Source organism: Schistocerca nitens, chromosome 6 (genome assembly GCF_023898315.1).
Source record: "Schistocerca nitens isolate TAMUIC-IGC-003100 chromosome 6, iqSchNite1.1, whole genome shotgun sequence".
Classification (NCBI taxonomy): Eukaryota; Metazoa; Arthropoda; class Insecta; order Orthoptera; family Acrididae; genus Schistocerca; species Schistocerca nitens.
Window position 1 is genome coordinate 619,812,555 of NC_064619.1, and position 17,953 is coordinate 619,830,507.

The window sequence follows — 17,953 nt, forward strand, 5'->3', positions numbered from 1 at the left end:
AGTCCTGCTAGATTTACTGTATAGCTTCTTCTGATTCAGAAAACAGATTTTAAAAAAAGATCACGCAAACCAGGCCCTGTTCAGCTAGTAAAACAGCTGGGAACGAGCGTTAGGTAACTTTGACATTTGTGTTGCAGGTTTTCGACAGAAGTCCTGCAAGAGGTGGAAGACGAGGATGAGGAGGACGAGTGGCAGGAGGCCCTGGACGGGGAGTGGTCAGTAGCGGCCAGCCACGGCCACGTGACCGCACACAGCCAGCCGCCGCCCACGCCGCCCATACCGCCGCCCATGGACGCCGCCCCAGCCAAGCAGCGGGTGGACGCCGCCGCCCAGCCGCCGCAGCCGGCCGTAGTGACCGCCGCCTCCGCCTCCGCCTCCCAGGACTCCACAGACGCCAGCGAGGAGTTCGTGCTGGCCGACGGGGGGCCCGACCACGTGCTGCTGCTCTCTGTCCCCCACCCGCCACAGGGGGGCACCGCCGATCCGCACCTCGACGTCTCTACAGCTTCTGACGACACACCCGACGTCGTTCACCCGAACGTCACTCTACGACGGAAACCGGACAACGTCGAGGACGACACGTCCGAACTCAACGTGACGACCATCAGCATCGACGAAGACGTCTGCACCCGAGTCCCAGATCAGACTTTGGTTTCCGAGTTGCGAGATGCTCAACTGTCCGTGGACGCGGACGACGGACTGCGCCTAAGCGACAGTCCTACAAAATGCGTGCAAGTGCTGACTATCGTCAACGGCAATGTTGACGACTCGGTCGAGCTCATCATCTCCGAGACGTCGGATGACAAAACTGCGGTAGCGATAGAAAGTGCGCTGCCCGTGAATCGTACGGATTGGACCGGAATGGTGAGAGATGGCCACGGAGCAGAAACGCCTACCGGGGTTGCGGCCTCTGGAACTCGTGAGGCACTCGCGTCACAGCTGCTTCTGGAAGTGGAAAAGCAAGAACACCCCACCTCGACCAACTGCGTCCAAGTCATCAGCTGTGACATTCAGCCGCCTGTAAAGGCCGAGAGAGGAAACTCAAAGGCTGAGACTACACATTCAGACAACGAATTGCAGCTAGGTGCGGGTGAGGTGGTTAATGATGAGGATCTGAATGTGGCGACTTCTAGTGAGAAATATGCCAACAGGGAAGAAGAGCCACTGTCAAACAACACTCTCGTTGCAAACGAAATGGGCGTATTTAGTGAGCGGCAGGTGGAGGACGTAGTTGTTGATCACGAAGACACGGCTGCAGAATACGAGAAGGCAATAGTCGACAATGTACAACCGAAGGATTTGCAGATATCCTCCGCAAAAGAGATTGCCAATGAACTACAGCCTGAGTTGTCGTCGAAAGATGGTGGCTCTGAAACGGAGGCTGCAGGACAGAATCTAGAAGCATCTTTAACCAATGGAGGCCCTGTGACAGGAGAGTACACCAGACGGGACACTGTAGATTCTGCAGGCGATGAAGCGACACTCAGCGAGGATGCGACAGTGACTGGAACTCTGACGGACACGGTTGTGCAGAAGCCCGTCCCACGTGCCAGGCGGAAGCCCCTAGCTGTGGACAACGTCAGGGCCACTTTGGACTTCCTGGCAAGTGAGGCAGCACACTCAGCGGCACTCAATACAGGCCAACTGTCTGACAGTCGGGGAACCGAGGCACAAGAGGGCGCGATTCCAGGAGAGGGCGGAGTGCAGCTGGTGGAGACGGACGCTGTGGCGTCGACAGAGGATCTGAAGCAACCAGAGGGAGTACTCGACGCTGCAGAAGAAGGAGTGGCTGCATCTGGCCAAGAAGGACAGTTACTCGGAGACCGTGGCGAGAGAGCTTTGCAAGTTGAGGAAATGGTGGGGTCTCACGTAGAGGGTGACACTGCTTTGGCAGAAAGTCGAGAAAGTGGGGGCAGCTATGGCACTGTCAGCGAAGAACTGCTGGGAACAGAGTCTTCAGATCAGCTCCTTCAGGCTGATGAAGAGGAAAAGGAAGATAATTTTACGGGAACAAGTTTATTACCGAATGATAGCCAGACTGAACCTCAAACTCACACTTTCGAGCAGAGAGTAGAAACTAAGGCTATGATGGGAGACAAGCAGCTGCAGAACGAGACCGCAGCTTTCATAGAACGGGAAAGAAGTGTATTGCGGCCTGTAGATGTGGCAGTAGAGGAGTCGGTCGAACAAGAGAATAGGAAACTGCGAGAAGGTGTAGACAGCGGATTGGGTAACGCTGGGATGAAGGCAACAGAGAGCCAAAAAGAGGTTGAAGAAGTGCAGGAGCTGGCAGCAGTAGGAAATGATCGAGAGGTACAGCCAGATGGGCATCAGCTAGAGGAACACAGGTCACCTGCAGACAATGACCAGGGGAAGGATGAGAGGCAGTCGGATGAGTACAAGGCACCATCAGACGAGTTGGAGAAGATTGGTACACTGCCTGGTCTTCAGCAGCTGGAGATGGAGCAACAGTCAGATGAGAGGCTGTCGAAAGAGAGTGGGATAGAGGGAGAAATGCGTCAAGTGGAGGAGCAAGACCATTCTCAGTTGGAAGATCGTGGGGTATTACTGAATCATGAGCAGTTGGAGAACCATTTGACACCTTTAGATCCATGCCTGTTGGAGGAAGATGCAGTGCCAGCAGACGAGTGCCAAACAGAAGATCTTGAGACATTATCAGCTCATCACCAATTCGAGGATCTGGGGAAACCAACAGATCACCTGGAGGAGCAAAGGACACTGGGAGGCAAACTCCGTGAAGAGGAACACGGGACACCACCAGACAAAGAACAGTCGGAAGAGTGCGCTACACTGCCGGAGACGCCGCAGTCGGAGGATCTCGCAACACTACCGCGCCGGCGACCGTCAAAGGAGCAAGGGACGCCTTCAGACGAGGATGAGTTGGAGGAGCAACGGCAACTAGAGTTGCAAGTGGCGTCGTCGAGCCAGCAGCAGCTGGAAGACCCTGGAACACCAGCAGAGGAGGCCGGGGTGGAGGAGCGCACGACGCCGGTGCCGGCAGACCGGCGGCAGGTGGAGGGCTGCGGCCCAGAGCCCGCCGCGATGCACACAGGTAAGGGCCGAGCACTGCTGCCGACATAGCATGTGTGGTTGTCATGTTGTCAAGTACACGATACTTGTTTCAGCTTGTGCGAGGGGGACAAGGATCGGTGAGCATCCTAATGGTCTCGAATAAAATGTTCTCGGGTTTCCAACCGTGACAATTGCTTAAAACTACACGAGCTTTCGGCCAAGCACACCTTGGCCATTGTCAAGTGGTATGACCGCCAGTGGGCTGTTGGTGCGCCCTTATACAGGGTGTTACAAAAAGGTACGGCCAAACTTTCAGGAAACATTCCTCACACACAAAGAAAGAAAATATGTTATGTGGACATGTGTCCGGAAACGCTTATTTCCATGTTAGAGCTCATTTTATTACTGCTCTTCAAAGCACATTAATCATGGAATGGAAACACACAGCAACAGAACCTACCAGCGTGACTTCAAACACTTTGTTACAGGAAATGTTCAAAATGTCCTCCGTTAGCGAGGATACATGCATCCACCCTCCGTCGCATGGAATCCCTGATGCGCTGATCCAGCCCTGGAGAATGGCGTATTGTATCACAGCCGTCCACAATACGAGCACGAAGAGTCTCTACATTTGGTACCGGGATTGCGTAGGCAAGAGCTTTCGAATGCTCCCATAAATGAAAGTCAAGCGGGTTGAGGTCAGGAGAGCGTGGAGGCCATGGAATTGGTCCGCCTCTACCAATCCATCGGTCACCGAATCTGTTGTTGAGAAGCTTACGAACACTTCGACTGAAATGTGCAGGAGCTCCATCGTGCATGAACCACATGTTGTGTCGTACTTGTAAAGGCACATGTTCTAACAGCACAGGTAGAGTGTCCCGTATGAAATCATGATAACGTGCTCCATTGAGCGTAGGTGGAAGAACATGGGGCCCAATCAAGACATCGCCAACAATGCCTGCCCAAACGTTCACAGAAAATCTGTATTGATGACGTGATTGCACAATTGCGTGCATATTCTCGTCAGCCCACACATGTTGATTGTGAAAATTTACAATTTGATCACGTTGGAATGAAGCCTCATCCGTAAAGAGAACATTTGCACTGAAATGAGGTTTGACACGTTGTTGGATGAACCATTCGCAGAAGTGTACCCGTGGAGGCCAATCAGCTGCTGATAGTGCCTGCACACGCTGTATATGGTACGGAAACAACTGGTTCTCCCGTAGCACTCTCCATACAGTGACGTGGTCAACGTTACCTTGTACAGCAGCAACTTCTCTGACGCTGACATTAGGGTTATCGTCAACTGCACGAAGAATTGTCTCGTCCATTACAGGTGTCCTCGTCGTTCTAGGTCTTCCCCAGTCGCGAGTCATAGTCTGGAATGTTCCGTGCTCCCTAAGACGCCGATCAATTGCTTCGAACGTCTTCCTGTCGGGACACCTTCGTTCTGGAAATCTGCCTCGATACAAACGTACCACGCCATGGCTATTGCCCCGTGCTAATCCATCTGCCAACTCCGCATTTGTAAACATTGCACTGACTGCAAAACCACGTTCGTGATGAACACTAAGCTGTTGATGCTACGTACTGATTGCTTGATGCTAGTACTGTAGAGCAATGAGTCGCATGTCAACACAAGCACAGAAGTCAACATTACCTTCCTTCAATTGGGCCAGCTGGCGGTGAATCGAGGAAGTACAGTACATACTGACGAAACTAAAATGAGCTCTAACATGGAAATTAAGCGTTTCCGGACACATGTCCACATAACATCTTTTCTTTATTTGGGTGTGAGGAATGTTTCCTGAAAGTTTGGCCGTACCTTTTTTAACACCCTGTATACGCTAGCTGCCGGCTGTGACGTCACCGGTGCCCGTGACATTGCCATATATGGGCACGTTTTGAGTCGGCGTTCGATGTTCCCTCTTCAACCGCGCGATCGCTGGATCCAACGCAGCGTTGAGCTGTAAGCCACCGTCTCTATTCCGGGTGTTTGCGGTAATTTTTATTTCAATAGCTTCCTTTATTAAACTGTCCCAGAAGCCTTTAGTGCGAGCCACGACAGAGGTATCGTCAAATTTTACGTGGTGACCGTTTTCTAACGCATGCTCAGCTAACGCAGATTTCTTTGGATAGCGTAGGCGATAATACCTCTCATGTTCTTTCCTGCGTTCTTCCACAGTATGCACTGTTTGTCCGATGTACTTCGGTATTTCGTAGACTCCAGGTGTTCTGAGACCTACTACAATCTTCAGGCCTCCAACGAAAATCCGTCAATTACTGAGACCAGTTAAAGACGCAGTAGGTCTCAGAACACCTGGAGTCTACGAAATACCTTGTGAGTGTGGCCAGAGCTACATCGGACAAACAGCGCGTACTGTGGAACAACGCAGGAAAGAACATGAGAGGTATTATCGCCTGCGCTATCCAGAGAAATCTGCATTGGCTGAGCACGCGTTAGAAAACGGTCACCACATAAAATTTGACGATACCTCTGTCGTGCCTCGCACTAATGGCTTCTGGGACAGTTTAATAAAGGAAGAGATTGAAATGAAAATTACCGCAAACACCCGGAATAGAGACGGTGGCTTGCAGCTCAGTGCTGCGTGGGATCCAGCGATCGCGCGGTTGAAGAGGGCACAGCGAACGCCGACTCAAAACAAATATACGTAGCGTGACCTAATCTCAATATGCACGCAAAACGTTATTTATTATTAATGGAAATTTTACGCTCTTTTTCAATGAATAAAAACGTAACGTAACCTGCAACTAACCCAGTGGCAATATAGAGCATGGAATGATTTCTTTTCCAAGAAAATTAATCTAATTTTACACGGAAAGAATGAATGGTACAAACATCTGTGTATTACTGAAATAATTGCAAAGAAATTCTTTAACTTATCTCTGTAAGAGCTGAGTTACTTTTAATCCTTTGAATTCGCTGAAAATATTTGAAACCAGAGGTTAAGCCTCACTTAAGCACTGCGGTGTTAAATCGCTGAATAATTTTCTCAATAAGAAAATATTAACTAACTTAAATATTGAAAACTGACTGTAAAAATTAATTAAAGCACTTAGAATTATTGTTTCGTACACGTAATGGGGACTCAGCGCCACCGAAACAGTCGAAGCCAGATGGACAGTGGACGGCAATATTATTATTATCTTTAAATAAATTTCGCCGGCCGCGGTGGTCTAGCGGTTCTAGGCGCTCAGTCCGGAACCGCGCGACTGCTACGGTCGCAGGTTCGAATCCTGCCTCGGGCATGGATGTGTGTGATGTCCTTAGGTTAGTTAGGTTTAAGTAGTTCTAAGTTCTAGGGGACTGATGACCACAGATGTTAAGTCCCATAGTGCTCAGAGCCATTTGAACCATTTTTAAATAAATTTCACGTGGCGGGAGAGGTATTTTTGAAAGGAAACATAAGATACTTTCAGTTGACAATATATTGTAACTTTAAAGCTCATACAGACAGCTAGTTATACATACATCGATCCACAGGAGAAAGAGAACAAACAGGCGAAAGACAGAGAACAAACAGGGGCGAGCAACATGGCTCTTGTTTATATACGAGGGTTGGAACTTCAATAGTGGCAACCATTTATTTACAGCTCATACAAAATAGATACGTGTCTCAAAGTTTTCCTGACCTTCTAAGTAGTCACCAGCATTGTGTATAACCCGCTGGCAGCGAAGTGGAAGTCGTAGGATACTCTTAGCAGTGCCAGCTGTGTTGACAGTTCGAGCGGCGCGGTCTATTGCCAGACGAATTTGTGGAAGTTCTGAAGCGAATGCCGTGAAGTGTTTCCTTCAGTGTAGAAATCGGGTTGACCTCATGAGGGCTTAAGTCAGGGGAGTGCAGTAGGTGGTATAGCACTTAGCAGCCCCATCAGACAAACATATCAGTAACAGTTTGCACTGTACGTGCTTGAGCATTGTCCTGCAAAATGGTGGTCAGGTCTTGGAGAAAGTGTCATCACTTCTGTCTCTATGCTGTTCATTTTTGGAACACAGCGTACGACCTGCTTAGAAGTGATGACACTTTCTGCAGGACCTGACCATCATTTTGCAGGACAATACTCAAGCACGTACAGTGCAAGCTGTTACTGATTTGTTTGACTGATGGGACTGCTAAGTACTATACCACCTGACTTAAGCCCTCGTGATTTCAACTCGAATTCTAAACTGAAGGTAACACTTCACGGCATTCGCTTCAGAACTGTTACAAATTCGTCTCGCAATAGACCGCGCCGCTCGAACTGTCAACACAACTGGCACTGCTAAGACTATCCTACGACTTCTACATCGCTGGTAACGGCCTATACATAATGCTGATGACTAAATTGATGGTCGGTAAGATTTTGAAACACGTATCTATTTTGTACGATCTGTAACTAAATAGTTGCCGCTATTAAAGTTCCAACTCTCGTATTTTAGACTTGAAGTTCCATGCTTTCATTGAACGTATTGAACTGTCGTTTTTTTTATCCTTGCGATTAATGGAAAATATTTTCCATATTTGTCACAAAATATTATCAGACTCGTCGAAACGACTCATAATATTACAAGCATAATTTTCTTGTTTCGCATTATATTCATATCGGTTGAATAAATCGCGTCATAATTAGATGGGCTGTTAAGTGACGCCACAGTGAGCAAGGCCATATGTAGAATCTCTAAATCCAGGCTGAACCTGTGGTGCGGGCACTACCAGGTGAAATTATGTGTAGGTTTGTGTGAGTACAACGTAGAAATGCTAATCATCTATGGACAATGTGCTAAATTAGTGTGCTGCATGTACCCGTATTATAAATAAGAAAACATTATTGCTATTACTGTTCTACTAACTTACATTCTCCATACATGAGTAGCAGTCTACCTTCTCCTCGTTGGTGTACATCGTATTCACACAATCTTCCAACTGAAGATGGTTGACTTAATGTGAGGGGGCGTGCATTTCTCATGTTTGTTTACTGTCAGCTCCCGCAAGTATACGAGCTAGAGTACGTCGAGTACCCACACTGTCGGCTAGTATAGGGCAGCCAAAGTCAGTTTTGTTTTAACGTGTCCAATAACGCCATGTTTATCGTCTGCCTCAGCAGCTGCGGGGTCAGCGCCACAGACTGCTAACTGGAGGGGACGGGTTCGATTCCCGGCCAGGTTGGAGATTTCCTCCTCTCGGCGATTGCGTATTGTGTTGTCCTTATCTTCATGTTGTCATAACTGACGTGAAAAATCACCTGCATGGCATCACATGACCAGTCAGAGCCTATGTAACTTCGCACCAGGGTACGCTTTGACTCTAATAAATATTCTGAAGTGTCGAAACTCACTGTCGTATCGTCTTTCCACTGTTGGGGTGGCTGTATGATCACGTACCGGAAGCCAGTGAAATTTTAAAAAATCGTGTTTACGTGCATGGTAAATTGTCACACGTTTCTGAAAAGGTCTTGAGCAGAGGAAGTGGAGTACCGAATGATGTCCTGCTCTTCATATCTTCGTAACGAACGACGTTACAAGAAAGCCAGACATGTTGGTTAATGTCCCCCTGGTAACTAAACAACATTTGCTTGATACATTTTTTTTTTTTTTTTTTGCTTCAGGACAAGAAATGTTACTTGGGATGGGCAAGATAAATGGGACACGTATTGCAGTCGCTGACGTTATTCGAACCTCAATTCTTGCTACATTCATCTAGGCATTACAAATAATAATGAGAATGTGATCGAAAACTAATCTGTTTAATAGATAACAAGAAAAAGGCGTTTTAATTTGTAAAACGAATGACTAGTCTCTTTACTTATTCGGTATGGTAAATGCTACGTTCTTCCAGTTCAGACACAGTGGTTCACATGGCTCTGAGCACTATGGGACTTAACATCTATGGTCATCAGTCCCCTAGAACTTAGAACTACATAAACCTAACTAACCTAAGGACATCACACAACACCCAGTCATCACCAGGCAGAGAAAATCCCTGACCCAGACACAGTGCCAATGGCAAATGGTGTAAGTAAAGCGTAGGTGGTTTGCATATACTGTACATCAAAAAGGTCAGCTCCGTCGCATTACCTGCCGAGATCTGATGACCTGCAATACCGACAGCCAGAGGAAAAGCGGCTATCGCCTTGCTGGTTCAAGGACAAGTCCACAGCTATTGCAGCTGTAGGAGCAGTCGGGCAGGTAAGGGAATGTTTGAGGAACCACAGCCGGAGTCGTAGGTCCGTGCTGAGTGGTGGTGACGCGTCAGGACTGCAGGGCTGGTGACAGGCGGGGGGCATTGTCTGATCGTGCCAGATAACACCTCGCGTCAAGCAATTCAGAGCAGACACTTTCTCCTCTTTGCCCCTCTTCCCTCTCCCTCGTTCTAAAGGTTACATGTAGCCTGGCACCGTCCGATACATCACGCGCTCGAATCTTAAACATGCATTGCAAAACATGGCGATCAGCGTATAATGTCAACAACTGCTGGAAGGTGTTATTCGCTGTGAAAGTTCACTGTTAATTTGACTAAAATTTATCTTCTTCGGAATGTTCATTTCGCTGAAAAGTCATTATATAATATACGGGGTGTTCATAAAGTCTCTCCGCAGTGCCGTATGATTGTTCGCCTGCCTGGGTAACTTCCCTTCAAGTGGACTCTCCCAACATTCCACTGTTTCGTTTATCTCAGCCAGCGTCAGTAGTATCGTTGGTGTGTGTCGTTATGTGTTGACGTGAACGTTTTAGTTCCTTTGTTCGTTTGTTTCGTTTTTGTCACTGTTAAAATGCTAACAATTGAAGAATGTGTGTTCAAAGCTGGCGATAAATACATAGTTTCAGTTCGTCAAACATTTAATTCAGTTTTCCCGGAGACAACACTCCCACATCGCGATACTGTGCGAGATTTGATTAACAAACATCGAAGTACGGGTTCAATGACAGATGCACCGAGAAGTGGTCGTCTTAGCGTTTTGTCTGAGGATAAACTACTCGATATTTCCGATAAAATGTCCATGGGTCCGAACAAGCCAGTAAGAAAACTCGCCCGGGAAATGGATTTTAGTGTCGGAACGGCCCACACAGCTGTAAGGAAAAAATTTGAACTTTTCCCATACAAAGTGACAGTCGTACAAGAACTGAAAGATACTGATCATGGCAAGAGACTGCATTATTGTCAATGGTTCAAAAATTTCGTTCAACAAAATGGAAGGGATATTCTAAATGAAACGTTTTTCACTGATGAGGCGTGGTTTCATTTATCTGGGTACATAAACTTTCAAAATTCTCGTATGTGGAGTACTGCAAATCCATTGTGTATTCATGACAAACAACTTCATTCTGTGAAAATAGGAGTTTGGATTGCAATTTCTAGACGTCGGATCGAAGGTCCCATATTTTTCAACGAAACAATAAACTCGCAACGATACTGCAGTGATATTCTGTACCCATTCATAGGAAAACTTGTGTTAAGTGAAATACTGAGCGGTTATTTTCAACAAGATGGTGCAACTGCGCATACAGCTCGCGTTTCAATGTCCCTGCGTGCTGATGTTTTTGGTAATCGCATAATTTCACAGGGACTTTGACCTCCACGATCGCCTGACCTAACACCACCTGACTTTTTCTTCTGCGGTGCAGCGAAAGCAACCGTCTATAAAAACCGTCCAATATCCATAGATGAATTGAAAACTGCAATATCCACTTTCACTGCTTCTGTTACAGAAGAAATGTTACAGCTTGTGTTTGGAGACATGATTAGACGAACTGAATTGTGTATTCAACAACAGGGGGACACTTTCAACATTTAATGTGAAAATTGTAAGTAAAAATGAATATTGAATAACTTGTATTTCACTGAGTTTCATTTCGGTATATTCACTGCGGCATACGGCACGCGCGGCTAACAATCATACGGAACTGCGGAGAGACTTTTAGAACAACCCGTATATTTAATATATATTATGTATAATAGATAAATATTTGAGCAGCAATCAATGGATCGTGGCTTAACTTACAAAGTATTGAGCAGAAATAAGTTTTTTCTGGTAAATGTTTCCGCCATATTTTGTTTAGAATGTTTCTGGTTGTCTGGAACTCGCGGCAGCGCATCTTTCATGCGGATAATTTTTAACGCTCTGGCTCTCAGCGTACAGCTTTTCGCTGGTTCATGTGCTTGATGTTTTACCTCGCTACAAAGTATCTTGCTTCCTGCAAAAGCGAAGTTGTACTGTGATCCAATCTTTAGTCGTCATATACACCTGAACTTCACGGTTCTAACATTCAGACGTTTCGAATGCGTAACCTTACGTCATAGAAGCACCGTTGGGCAGTGTTCATCACAACACCATGGGTTTCATCTAGGAAGTTTTATGAAATAATCTATGTCATAGATAAATGTATACATTTTGTTCGTACAGTATTACAACGTAGATTGCCTAGTGAGTGAGACGGTGCGCCATTTAGGTGAAGCGACCGAGTATTATACGAGGGTTGTCCAAAAAGTAAGTTCCGATCGGACGCGAAATGGAAACCACTGGGAAAATCCGGTAAAGCTTTGCTCAGATGTGTTGGGCAGTGTCTCTAGTATGCCCGTCGATCGTGTCACGTCGCTCTTTTAGTTCTGAGTGAACAGTGAGCACGTAAAGATGCGTAAGGAATACCGTCTCCCGCAAAGTATGAGTGCGCGGTTAGAGATTTCGCCTGTGTTACGCAGCCCACATAACACAACTGTCGAGCAGTTCCTTCTTCATACCAATTCTCGGCCGCATACTGCAGGGGTAATGAACACGCTACTGCAGCGTTTCCGATGAGAAGTGTTTGATCACCCACAATACAGTCCGTAATTGGCTCCCACTGAGTCTCATCTCTGCTCACAAGAACCGCTGGTTATGAAGACAAAATTTTTCCACGGACAACGAGCTGCAGACCAGTGCAGATAACTGGCCGAAAGCACAGGCGGCTGCTTTCTATGTCGAGGATATTGGAAGGTTGAAACAACACTATGACAGAACTCGAAGTTGGAGCGGCGACTATGTTGAGAAGTAGGTGGAAGGTGTGGAGTTATTGTTAGATTTATTTGTTTTCGTCAGGTTGATTTAAAGTCTTTAATTTAATATTCTGTTGCAAATAAAACGTTTCTGGTTTTCACTGTGGTTTCCATTTCGCGACCGATTGGAACTTACTTTCTGAACAACCCTCGTATATCTGATGGAAGGATGCGTTAGAGAGACGAGTAGACGTCTTTTCGGGGAGATTTCACGCCTTAATATCGATTATGTCATACAAACAGTAGACCAAACTCCGTAAGGTTCCTTACACAACCTTTTGGTACGCATTAGGCATTGCCAGTTATCGCTCTCTCGATCCTATTTTTCAGAGGGTGTGTGTGTGTGTGTGTCTGTGTGTGTGTGTGTAACTGACACTGTGCACCATGTCATGGATCAAATGATCGTTGTGGGCAAAGTAGCTTGTCAATCAAAAGAGTGTTGCGGGCGAAGTAATTTGCTTATCAAAACATTGTTGTGGGCAAAGTAACTTGCCTGTCAAACCGCGGTGTGGGGAAGTAAATTATCCATCAAAATAGCGTTGAGATTACAGTAGGCCGTCAGAGTGACCGAGCGGTTCTAGGCGCTTCAGTCTGGAACCGCGCGACCGCTACGGTCGCATGTTCGAATCCTGCCTGGGGCATGGATGTGTGTGATGTCCTTAGGTTAGTTCGGTTTAAGTTCTAGGGGACTGATGACCTCAGATATTAAGTCCCATAGTGTTCAGAGCCTTTTGAACCATTTTTTGAGATTAAAGTAACTTAAAAATGTATAAAATGGTCCCTCTATCTCTCTGAAAGGCTACATAAAGTGCAATAACACTCCATTGCAAGTTCTTGGCCCCACATAATATTCTGTCAAGGAGTCGCACTTCGGAAATGAATGTAATAGTAACACTAAATATGGTTAATTGTGACCCAGACGTAGCACTAACACCAACATATGTTATAGGAGTTTCCTTGCAATGAAAATATTGTTGCAGTTGCTTGTAGAAACATACCTGTTGTGCAGCGTAAGCTGCCTGTGCAACAGTTTTTTCAATATTTTGAAGTTTCCAATATTTACTCCTAGCACGCCGTTAAACGTCTTTGGCTCTGCTGTTTGCAGCGAAGTCTCACCACCGATTTGATTGGTCTCGCACGCACATAGCCCGTCTGGACAGCCTCTTTCTCAGTTATGCACTTTGCATTGATAATCAAATACGTGCCGCCAGCTCATCGGAAAGCTTCGTTGTGACCTTCTTATTGCTATAAAATGGTTTTGCATTACGGGTTGCGCAATGCTCGTTTCGTGAATACTGGCGACTTCAACGATCGCACAGAAAGGAAACCCGAAATTGAGCTAGAGTCGTATGTACGTCTGCCAGAAATTCTGTAAAACACATCAGCAAGAATTAATGTAAGAGTTAGCGAAACAGCGAATCAAGTGCAAACAGTCTGATGCCGTTTTGCGTTTTTTTTCTCAACTACATTTATATTTGAAACGATCAAAATTCGATAGGGATAACCATAAATTACGCTACAAGCACGTAGACTGCCGAACGCTTCGTGCACTTGCGAGTGGTGTAATACGCATCCAGTTGGCGTAGGTTCGCTGCGGCAGTGATGCTGGGCGACAGGAATGTTGTCTCTGCAACCGGCACATTAGAGCCTACAGCCGCGCCTCATGAAAAGTCAAGTGTGCGGCGTGTAGGCGCTGATGGAAACGTGCGGCGTGCTGCAACCACTGAAATGGCTGCATGCCGAACCTACACTCGGCCATTGTTAAACGGTCTTTTCAGGCAGGGAGATTAATGAGGAACAGTAGCAAAATGCTCGGAACAGGCAAGGTGAAATATTCTCGTCCTAACGAAACGCCACAAGTGTAAAGTGGTCATGGTGGTAAAGGCCACTCATTTGCCAGTCACCCTAAGTAAATATGGTTTCCTCTGCCATCCTCCTGTCTAACCTCACTCGACTTCGTTTCCACTTGGGAGATTGCGGTTCCGAGTCGTGACATTCGTATTATTTCAAGTTTCTACTTTCCAAGAACTGAGTTCATTTGGCCTTGGCAGGAAAGTACGAGTAGATCAAGCGCCGTGCACTCGCCTCTCCCACACGGGTTTTTGCTCAAGACATCACAGGTTGGAGTCTCAGTACTTTTGTTGGTTTCGCACTATAGTGTGATTTTTACATATTTCGCGTATTGCGCATAGATCGAAAATTACTTGATTCCAAGTTGTTCGGTGGAGCTCTTGTGTACTGAGCAGACTGTAACACGGTGTTGCCTTCGCAATTTAAACGGAAACAGCTGCGCGTAGCACCTTTCGCTATTTCGTTTAATTTCGGTAGTTTATCAAATTATTTTCTGCAGTTTACTGATATAATTCAGTCGTGTCTCGAAGTGTAACTCTAGATCACTTGCGCCTTTCACAGAGTACAGGCGCTGAGTGCTGCTCATGTACAGCAGTAATTTATACAACACTTTTACTTTCCTATTACCGAGATAACGTTTAAGTGCCTTTTAAGCATAGTTTCAGCGCGCATGTTACATTGAATTAAAATAATAATAGAATTCTAACTGTGACTTGACATCATGTAGGGTGGCAGTCACGTTTAAGGAGGTGGACAACGTCCTAAATTCGAAGCAACAAGCAACAAAGATTGCATAGCAGCCGTGCTCGACGCTGTAGAAAATATCATCAACAACGAAAACAATAATACGCCTACCAGTAGGCCCTTAGCTATCGGAGAAATTATCTACTATAACGTTGGAAGCTGAAGAAGTGAATTAAAATTTGTGCTAAGGCTGGGACTCGAACCCGGGTCTTCTTGCCCTTTTTTTTTTTTTTTTTTTTTTTTTTTTTTTTTTTTTTTTTTTTTGGTCGTAGCGGACGCCACATGACATCCGTAGAAGTTCGTTGTTGATCCTTTCTCTCTGTTTTCTTATTACAGACACCAGCCAGCGCTCTTACCGAATACGCTTTATATATATATATATATATATATATATATATATATATATATATACCGGTGGGGGCTCGGGGGGCAAAGTGGGCATGGGTCGAAACCTGAGGCCTGGCCAAAGTGTCTCCCTCACCACCACCGAGCCTGTGGTGCTTAGGGAAGTGGGAGAAACAGGAATCAACAGTAGTGGAAGGCGTTGTTATTTATTTATTTGCATGTGTTTTTGTAATATTCACTAATAGCATGAAATTATGGGAACACATATGCGAAAGAGAAAAGATAAATTCTAGGTAAAGAAAAAGAAAGGAAAAAGGAAAAGCAAAAAGAAATAAAATCCGCGCAATCTGCGACGCGCTCTCCCATCCGCGGAGGTCAGAAGTAGAATAGATCGTAGGCGGTTGAAACTCAGACACCGCCGGGGAAGGAGCCAGGCACCCCCCAACTCAGTGGAGGTCTAACAAGAACCGCTCGAAGATAGTTAGCAAATAATGTTCGGTAACGTGGCGTGTTTTCGAGAGCTGCATGGGCTGTTCGTAAATAGGTCCAGTAGTCGAGGCGGGATTTAGGTCCCTCATTAAAGAGATAAGCGACCGCCCACCCTTTGACCCACGTAATAGCATGACATTTGGCGACGGGAAAATGTCGGTCCTCCGGGCATAGAAACATTCGAGGCTCGACTGTGTCTGGTGGCACCCGGAGATAGCAAGCAATGATTTGCTGCACGAAGCGCCATACATCGTGCGATGAGGCGCATATCAGACGGTGTTCATCAGTGTCCAGTTGCTGGCAAAGGAGACAAAGAGGGGATTCTGACAAGCCAATGTTGTGCAGGCGCTGCTTCGTGGCAAATTTCCTGTTGACTATGTGATACCACAGTGCCCGGACGTTCGTAGGGAGGAAGGGCTGGTGGACGGTAGTCCACACTATGGGCCACTGGATGGTGTTTGGTCTCCATCACATTCCGGGGAACACAGCGCAGCAACAGGCTGTAAAAATCCTTAGTCCTAGGTGGGCGTGTATCTGGGAGACTGGTATGTATGTAACTGTAGTCGACGAAAAAGGTCGAAATATGGGACAAATGAGGCACGATATGGCCGACAGACACTGGTAGACGCTGAGCTACTGCGCCGGCTACGTACTAGGCAGGTATGCTGACCATTACACCACCACAGAATTATGGTCAACATAGCTGCACGAACTACCCAAGTCAAATACCCTCCCCAACACAAACTCCAATATTGTCACTGCTACCAGGACTCTTCGACATTGGAATAGCACCCCAGCATTGTACGTAATGGGCAAGACTTGGGTTCGAGTCCAGGCCACAACACAAACTTTAATTCACTTCTTCAGTTTCCAGCGTTATCGTAGATTAATTACAGACTTAAATGTCTCAGGAAAAATTTAATATAAGATCTATACGATCACTTGTAATACAGCACTTCCCCATTACGTCCAATGCTGGGGTGCTATTACAATGTCGGAGAGCCCTGGTAATAATGACAATATAAGGGGAGAAGTGAATTGGAGTTTGTGTTGGGGATGGCATTTGAATTCGTGCAGCCATCTTGACGATAATGCTGTGCTAGTGTAATGATCAGCGTATCTGCCTACTAAGCAAGGAGACCCGCGTTCGAGTCCTGGCCACAGCACAAATTTTAATTCACTTCTTTAGCTTCCAACGTTATCATAGATAATTTACAAACTTAAATGTCTCAGGGAAAATTTAATGTAAGCAGAAATTATCATTTAGTAGCGAGAGAGGCAAACGCAAAAACGATTACTGTCGGAACAAGAAGACACTGGAAATCCCAGTAGATCAGACAGAGTACAGTGTCTATCTGAAAGACGTACTGACCACGACAGGACAAAAACTCCCTCAGTTAACAGCAGCACATTAACTAGTACAGTCGCAAATACTCATTTTTGAAACTGTATGAAAGGGAGGCAGTGAGACAGGTTTGTAGCCTATCCCCGATGTTATTCAATCTCTATATTAAGCAAGCAGTAAAGGAAACAAAAGAAAAATTCGGAGTGGGTATTAAAATCCATGGAGAAGAAATAAAAACTTTGAGGTTCGCCGATGACATTGTAATTCCGTCAGAGACAGCAGAGGACCTGGAAGAGCAGCTGAACGGAATGGACAGTGTCTTGAAAGGAGGATATAAGATGAACATCAACAAAAGAAAAACTAGGATAATGGAATGTAGTTGAATTAAGTCGGGTGATGCTGAGGGAATTAGATTAGGAAATGAGACACTTAAAGTACTAAATGAGTTTTGCTATTTTGGGAGCAAAATAACTAATGATGGTCGAAATAGGGAGGATATAAAATGTAGGCTGCCAATGGCAGGGAAAGTGTTTCCGAAGAAGAGAAATTTTGTTAACATAGAGTGAGATTTGGGTGTCAGGAAGTCGTTTCTGAAAGTATTTTGTATGGAGTGTACCCATGTATGGAAGTGAAACGTGGACGATAAATAGTTTGGACAAGAAGAGAATAGAAGCTTTCGAAATGTGGTGCTACAGAAGAATGCTGACGATTAGATGGGTAGGTCACATAATTAATGAGGTACTGATTAGAATTGGGGAGAAGAGAAATTTGTGGTACAACTTGACTAGAAGAAGGGACCGGTTGGTAGGACATGTTCTGAGGCATCAAGGGATCACCAATTTAGTATTGGATGGCAGCGTGGAGGGTAAAAATCGTAGAGGGACACAAGAGATGAATACACTAAACAGATTGAAAACGATGTAGGTTGCAGTACGTACTGGGAGAGGAAGAAGCTTGCACAGGATAGCTGCATCAACCAGTCTCTGGACTGAAGACCACAGCATGATAATGTACAGATTTCATATTTCAATAGTGCCGCTTGACCGAATAGGGAGAGAGTAAACCTATGCGATCCACAAAGCTATTTTTTTAATACGGGTAGCTCAGAAGA

At 45.8% G+C, this 17,953-nt stretch overlaps 1 protein-coding gene across 1 annotated transcript in view; it reads left to right on the top strand.

Annotated features, from left to right (window-relative positions):
• Window positions 1–3,102, top strand: part of LOC126263527 (uncharacterized) — a 203,251-nt gene extending 200,149 nt beyond the window's left edge. The window contains exon 3 of the mRNA XM_049960621.1: window positions 138–3,102. Coding sequence (XP_049816578.1) covers window positions 289–3,102 — 2,814 coding nt within the window. The 5' untranslated portion in view covers window positions 138–288. The remainder of the gene's footprint in view (window positions 1–137) is intronic.
• Window positions 3,103–17,953: the final 14,851 nt, after the last annotated feature.